General features: G+C 36.4%; 2 protein-coding genes across 2 annotated transcripts; one reads left to right on the top strand and one right to left on the bottom strand.

The window, feature by feature from the left end:
• Positions 1 to 484: 484 nt before the first annotated feature.
• LOC115700707 (uncharacterized) lies at positions 485 to 2774 on the top strand. Its single transcript, XM_030628335.2, has 9 exons — positions 485 to 633; positions 750 to 869; positions 960 to 1027; positions 1426 to 1534; positions 1621 to 1689; positions 1844 to 1901; positions 2073 to 2308; positions 2404 to 2455; positions 2555 to 2774. The coding sequence occupies exons 1-9, from the start codon at positions 631 to 633 to the stop codon at positions 2620 to 2622; spliced, it is 783 nt and encodes a 260-aa protein (XP_030484195.1). The 5' UTR covers positions 485 to 630; the 3' UTR covers positions 2623 to 2774.
• A 2018-nt stretch (positions 2775 to 4792) lies between these two features.
• Positions 4793 to 7301, bottom strand: LOC115700456 (protein LEAD-SENSITIVE 1). Its single transcript, XM_030627994.2, has 3 exons — positions 7042 to 7301; positions 6761 to 6834; positions 4793 to 5799 (listed from the first exon to the last, which is right to left on the bottom strand). Exons 1-3 carry the CDS (start codon positions 7059 to 7061, stop codon positions 5099 to 5101), a joined length of 795 nt encoding a protein of 264 aa, XP_030483854.2. The 5' UTR covers positions 7062 to 7301; the 3' UTR covers positions 4793 to 5098.
• Between the last annotated feature and the right edge of the window lie 667 nt (positions 7302 to 7968).

A 7968-nucleotide genomic window follows, 5' to 3' on the forward strand; every position in this document is an offset into this window, starting at 1 on the left:
AGAAGAAAAAAAAAGATTATATTTATTTAATTTACATTTATGAAGCCCCTAAGGCTGGATGTTAGAAAATCAATAAACACAATATACAAATTTGGATATCATCTATCCAAAATTATCTTAAATATTTTGGAGGAGAAGTTAAAGAGTACTTATTTTTTTATACATTAACCAAATTTACTTTTATATAAAATTTAATTCAAATATAAACTTTTTTAGGAGTATTATACCCCAATTATTCTCCAACACTCACATAACATAATTTCAAACATAATAAATTTGTGTTCTTTGTAGATGGATGTATAATTTTATGAGAAATTTGAGTAAAATTTTGATTAGAGAAGAATGAAAACTATCGTGAAAGGATAAGAGTAAAATTAGTAGAACGATTAAAAAAGGTAAATAAAATAAATTTTGAAAAAGTGGATAAAAATGTACTCACTTGCGTTGTGGAACGGACCCATTACAGGCCCATAATTAAGATCTCTCTCTAAGCTTCATTGGGCTCTTGTGAGGAAGCCCATTTGAAATTACAGAGTTACATAAGGTTCTCAAGTCAAATTCCCAAAACCCCTTCAACATTAGGGTTTACTGCAACTCTAACTTCGCCACCGAAATCAAGTTTCTGCAGCTATGGTTCTCTTTCTCACTTCTTAATTTATCATTATCATTTGGTATACGAACTGATTTCGAATATGAAACAGATACTGATTTTTCTACTTGTTCTTCTTCTTTGTTTGTGAAAATTTCAGCCTCAGGGAGATTACATTGAGCTTCACAGGAAGCGTTATGGCTACCGTCCCGATCACTTCGAGCGCAAGCGCAAGAAGGAGGCGCGTGAAGTCCACAAACGCTCTTCCATTGCCCAGAAGGTTATTTCTTTTTTTCAGTTCATTTCAACAAACTTTCTTCCTCGTGAATTTATTAATTTTCGTTGTTAATTCTGGAATTTTATGGAACAGGCATTGGGTATTAAGGGTAAGATGTTCGCTAAGAAGCGTTATGCTGAAAAGGCTCAGATGAAAAGAACGTGAGCTTTCTATCACTCATTTGTTAATTGTTTACATTTTATTAGATGCACTTTGCTATTGTTTGATAATCCGCTCAATTGTAAATTCTGAAAGAAAAGTGATGGAATTGCTTAGATCTTTTTTTTTAAATTAAAGGTGTTTGAGAAAATTCATGTTTTATAAATGAAATGATGCATGGAAGAATTTCATGACCCTTTTTGAAACAAATTATTTTAATGAAAACTGTTACCAAGCTTGTATTTTTTGGACAGAGGATTAGTATTATTTGTTGAGAATGGAATTGGTGAATGAATCATTTGGAAGTTGTATTATGTAGTGTATTATCTTTATTGGTATTTTTTAACATTTTAATTGTAATTGATTCTGATTATACTTAAGCTTGTGTGGGTGTGATCAGATTGGCTATGCACGAGGAGTCAACAAGCAGGCGTAAGGTGGATGATGATGTTCATGAGGGAGCTGTTCCTTCATATTTGCTGGATCGTGAAAACACAACCCGAGCCAAGGTATGTTTCTTCTCCTATTTTTGGAATAAGAAAAAAATTATATATATTTGTTTTTTGTACGGATCTAACTTTATGTCTTAAAATAGGTTCTTAGCAACACCATTAAGCAGAAGAGAAAAGAGAAAGCTGGGAAGTGGGAGGTCCCTCTACCTAAGGTAAGGTCAAATGTTGCATTACCATTAGGTTTTCCGTGTGCGAGAATAACTAATGTTGTTTTTTCTTTTCTTTCTGGGCCTAACATCCATTAGGCTCTTGTTTCACTTGATATATTAATCATTTGGTTTTGGCTGCAATTCCTCCATTCTTTAGGTAAGGCCTGTGGCTGAAGATGAGATGTTCAAAGTGCTCAGAACTGGAAAACGCAAGAGTAAGTATGATAGTAAACTTTTGTTTGATATCATCTTGGTGTATGCCACAGACATTTTTCATAAACTTTTGGTTTTTCATTGTAGCTGTCTATTTCAGTTCTTTTCTTTTTTTTTTTTGTTATGACTGGTATCATTTCATTAACATTCCCCAATTGTTTATTTTTAAATAGCTAAACAATGGAAGAGAATGATTACAAAAGCCACATTTGTGGGACCTAGTTTTACAAGGAAGCCTCCAAAGTATGAGCGGTTTATTCGTCCTAGTGGACTTCGATTCACAAAGGCTCATGTAACTCACCCTGAACTAAAATGCACATTCAATCTCGAGATAATTGCAGTAAAGAAAAATCCCAATGGGCAAATGTACACCTCTCTTGGTGTCTTAACAAGGGGTACCATTGTGGAGGTACCATCTTCAGGAGCCAAACGTTTATCTCTAGTAGAATGTTTGTGCCACTAGTGTTATTTCTAAACTTGTTTTGTTTGTTCTGTGAATTTCAGGTAAATGTGAGTGAGCTTGGTTTAGTAACTCCAGCAGGAAAAGTTGTATGGGGTAAGATTCCTATATAATTGAGATTATCACCCTTTTCGTTTCCATGTAGACGTTAATCTTTTCTGTTTTCTTTTCTTGCTTGCTTGTGTTTGGATATAGGGAAATACGCTCAGGTGACAAACAATCCAGAGAACGACGGATGTGTAAATGCGGTATTGCTTGTCTAGGAGGGTTTGAGAATGTTCTGGTGAAATACTAAGCGTACCTTGAACCTGAATTAGAGAACCAAAATTTTGTTATGATACATTTTTCTTTGTAATTTAAGAACTCGTTTGTTTTAAGTAATACATTAAAGCTCATTATCTCTTTATGTTCTCAAGCAAGACTACATTTAAGGTTCTAGTCTAAACACTGGTAAAACCCCACATAATTGTTTTCCTAATGTGCTAATCAAGGTATGCACTCGATCACCAGATTCATACTGGTGTGGTGGAACTTGGACGCTAGATTTCCAACGGTGGTTCAGGAAAAGAAAAAACTTGCTAGCTAGCTAGAGGACCGTTGGAGATTTGTAATTTGAATTTTAAATTATTGTTGGATGAGAGAGGAGAATGTGTGATGAACAATTTATATATATCATTATTATACATTGATATGTATATGTTGAAACTTGAACAATTTAGAGTAGGGAAATTTGATTTTCTATACTTAGAAAATCAAAATTTTTTTTCCCTAAACCAAAAATTTACAACCTAAAAAAACTATTCATTTTTTTTCAAAATTCCAAAAATACCCCCCTCACAATATTCTCTCTCTCTGCATCATCTCTCTCTCCCTCTATCTCACCCCAACCGCCCACCCTCACCCGAACCACCCTCACCCACCCACGTCAACCCCAACGCCGATCACCACCCTCACCCCCGTCGACCACGACCCCAACCCCTCCGACCCCAACCCCAACCCGAAAGAGCAACCCCAGTCTCTGAAACTTTTTTTTTTTTTTTCCTGCGATTTGAGAGAGGGAAGAAGACAGAGGTCCGACCGTCTTTTTAATTTTTTTTTTTTTTCTGCGATTTTGGAGAGAGAGGAAGAAAGAGGTCCGATGGTCGGACCTTCGGGTCCGATGGGTCCGATGGTCGGACCCATCGGACCCGAAGGTCCGACCGCTTAATTTTTTTTTTTTTTTTTCCCGCGATTTGAGAGAGCAGGGAAGAGAGAGGTCCGATGGTCGGACCTTGGGGTCCGATGGGTCCGATTGGTCGGACCCCATCGGACCCCATGGTCCGACCATCGGACCTGGGGTGTGGGATTATTGGGACCGGCTAGATAGAGAGAGAAAGAGAGATAGTTTTAGTTTGGGGGTATTTTTGGGGTTTTGAAAAAAAAGGTATAGTTTTTTTAGGGTTTAAATTATTGGTTTAGAAATCAAATTTTTTGATTTTCTAAGTATAGAAAATCAAATTTCCCTTAGAGTATTGTTATTAAGGCCATAGATAGCGTTTTATAAGTAAGACAAACTTGACATTGTGCTAGTAACAATATGATACATAGGAAAGTGTCCATTAATACCAAACTACGACACCCCATTCTGACACAAAAGAGAAACCCCAACAAAAATGACACTAAGCCAACATCACAATTCACAAAAGGCAGAGTGATAAACACTATTATTACAATAAAAATAAAAGATAAGAAAACCTCAAAGAAAACAACACTACCTACACAAGGAATAAACCACAAGCATCACACAAAATAATCTAGACTAAGCACACCACCAAACAAATTCATTTGGAACATTAGACTAACAACACAAGGATGCACTGCCCTAAAAGACAAACCCACAGTATAGAACCGTATGACGCACCACTCAAGGATGGTAAAAATCTCGAAAATGCAAAGTCACAACCACCTCCACCAAGGACCTGAGACCACCACAAAAAAAATGATAGCTAGCACATGTCCCGATGAGGAGACATGGGAAGCCCATAACCACCACACCACCACACCACCACGGACGTTGTAGAAGATCCAAAGCTATCTTCTCGGCCAGGGCACCGAAGAGTCGAACAACATAGCTAGCGCAACCTCCATTGAGAGCAAAAAGAAGATTGGAAAGAGAAAATTCTAGTTAGGAGGGAGAGAGTGAAGTCACTAGCTAAACGAATTCCAAATTAATCGTACTTATATATTAGGTAATTTTTATGTTTATATTTATACAATTACAAACATAAATAATTAATCATTAGTAAAATTACAATTAAATTCTCATGCTTCTAGGCATTTCTAAAAAATTGATTTTTTTTAAGAGAAAAAAAAGTATGAGATAAGTTCTGCACAAAGCTTTTTATGGGAAAAAAAATAAGAAGTTTGGAGAAATGGCAATCGCTTAAACTCGAATTGTGAAAATAAGAGAGAACTCGGCGTTGTATCGTTATGTTTGGGTTCAAACTATGGTAACCGCCAGGTTTATAAACCACATAAGCAGTCACCTTAGATTAATAGAATACATTATACATAAGATATATTATTCGATGCTCTTAAAACACTTCTCAACAGATAAGAAATAAAAGCATTTCCAATAGAAGTAAGCATTCAATAGTATCAGAAATTATCACTCAAAGAAAAGTACCAATACATAATATAGGAAACCTTGATTCGTTCATGCAATAAACACGAACCAAGAGCAACCACCAAAGTCCATGGTCACCGGGTGACAATCTGGGATGAGTCTTGAAGTGGAGATGCCGAAATTTGGGATTCGACAACTTGGAGCAAGCCAGTCGCAAGCCTTCTAGTCAAATCCTCAACAGGTACCTTTACCACATCTCTTCTCCTTCCAATGTCAGCAGCATATCTACTACCACAATAGACTGCAACAGCAGTTGCTGCCATCCCATAAATATTGGTGGTAACAAGACGCAATGGCGTGGACAGGACGGCAGCTAGAGGTCCTCCAATTATCGACACAGCTTGGCCGCTTTGCCCCAATGTTCCCTGATCAACGACAAGCAGTCCAGTTTTGCAGTAGATAGTAAAGTCTTCACAATTGTTCTTGAAAATATTATAGCAACCGAATCCATTGTCAAGTAGGTACTTTGCTCGATGGACCACAATATCAGCTGGGTCTGAAACGGCTAAGGTGCAAGTTCCACCACGAGCTTTTGCAAGAAAAAGAGCAGGGTTGACAGCGTACTGGAAACGGTACAAGATGCCACCAGCAAGGAAACATTTCAGGCAAGAGGAAACAACCCCACTGCCTTCCTCAGATGGACTGCAAACAGAGCAGGGCTCCAGTGATCGAGCTGGTCCAGAACTAACCAAGAGGAGATCCAAGAAAGTTCCCGTTCCCACTTCTTGCCCACGTCTGGTGAAGTGAATCACTGTGTCATCTCCAATATAGATGCCTGTAGACATGATATCTTAAGTTTAGAATGTTTCTAAACAAAAAGGAAAAACTTAACACCAAAATATAATAATTGTTACAAATTACACTAGCAGATATCCACAATGATGACAATAGATACAACTTTTTTCAGTGAAACCACACAATTTTAAATTGTGATGACTGTCATTTGTGAGTCTCCCATATGTTACTTACATGGTTAAAAAAAAGTTCGCGGTATTGATCAAGTAGAATAACTGATTACATAACCAAAGATTTGAACATTGCAAGGATAGCAAAAGTAGAAAGGCATTCCCTTACATAAGTTACTTAAAACATGATGCCTACACCGACATTTCGCCTCAATGAGCAATAAAAAAAAGGTAGATTTGCTTAAACCAATCTGTTATGTATCTATCTTCTTCTCCATAACTTACGCAATTCAATTTTTAAAACTAATATAAACTTGCTATGATCCAACCCAAATAATTATAATTATAATAATACTAATAATAGTAAAAAAATGGATAGACTGTGGAAGTAGGCAGTCATGACTAGTACCCTTGGCAACTTCCTCAAAAGCACAGCAAATATAGCAAGATGGTTCATTTCCTATGATTCAATTCTTCAAATACTACTACTTATGTTGCAATAATCACTTGATCTTTTGGTCCAATAATTCAGAACCATAATACCACTTGCATAATTGAAACTTATTTTCTACTTGAAACATTTAGAACTTTACTACACTTACTGTACAAACCCTAACTCGTTTCAACCAAAGCTTCACATATAAATACTCACAATGAAAAGGAAGACTCAAACGTTAAAAATCATCAACTTGCATGTATTTTATTACTTAACTCAACAAATGCAGTTGATTATATTTATATAAAGAAAAAAGAAATCTACAAATAAATAGTTAGAACACAGACTATTTTTAACAAATGAGAAAAAAAATAAAAGAGAGGAGGGAGGAGAACCGTGATGGGCATAAATATAAGCAGTCCTCCAAGAATAGATATGATCCCCTGGTTTCAGAGACTCCTTCGACACTCTGCACCCACAATTTCCAAATCAATATCCACAAAACCCAACGATCATAAAACCCAATAAGCCAAGATTGGGCTTTACCCAAGAACAATAAAAAGAGTAAATTTTAATCAATTAATTGTTTTTCCTTCACTTTCTGATCAAATCCCCCTACCAAACAGAATCAAAAAGAAAATATATAATATATTCAGTTCATTATGATAAACAATACCTGTTAGAGAGTAGGCCCATCACCGAGTTTTAGTAGCGAAATTCTTTCCGGGCAAAACTTAATAGGTTCGTCGAAAGTGTTTTGTCCGAAAAAGGGAATAGAGAATAAAGAAAAATAAAACCAAAACCAGAAAGATACGTCGTTTTACGAGATTATGCTAACGCGTGTTGGCGGAAAAATGACGATTTTGACCCTCCATTGAACGCTTCTTCGTCGTTAAGCAAACGATAAAGACTGCAGTGATGGGGCTTTACACGTGGCGGCATGGGATGTAAGAATGTCATTGTACATGTACTGAAGCCAATTGGGCCTTATTATCCAGCCCATCAGCTCACAGCCCAGTATTCTTATTTATATTAGGAAAATTATTTTAAAACTTTGTTACAGAAGTTTTTTTTTTTTTTGTGAAAATTACATCAAATATGGCTTTTTAAAATTTTATTACTCAAATATGGCAGTTTTAAGTTTGAGTAATTTGTATGGCATTTTTTCTTTTTTGGGCTTTTATATAGGTTTGGGATGCCATATATTAGGAAATGATTCTTTAAAATCCCATATTTAAGGTAAAAGAATCAGATTTTTCTCTTCTTCAACCCCAAATGCTACTTTCTCTCTCTCCAATCAACTCTACGCAGACTAAAATCGAAGTTCTTCGCTGAATCTTTCCCTTTCTTCTCTTTCTTCGGCGACCAATCGTTGCTAGCTCCGGCGACCAAATCAATATTGCTAGCTTCGGTGACTGATCAAATCCCCACAAGCAACCGTTACTAGATCCGACATGTTCCTCTCACGCGACTGCTGCTAGTATAGTTCTTATGGCTCCATTATATGTCATCGTGTCCTTTATGGGCTTAGTGGATATCCAAGGAAGCAAAGCTTTGTTTCATGTTTCTGGAATCAATTAAGGAATGTTTTGAGGCTCTGGTG

The sequence above is a fragment of the Cannabis sativa genome, chromosome 8 (genome assembly GCF_029168945.1).
Source record: "Cannabis sativa cultivar Pink pepper isolate KNU-18-1 chromosome 8, ASM2916894v1, whole genome shotgun sequence".
Taxonomy (NCBI): domain Eukaryota; kingdom Viridiplantae; phylum Streptophyta; class Magnoliopsida; order Rosales; family Cannabaceae; genus Cannabis; species Cannabis sativa.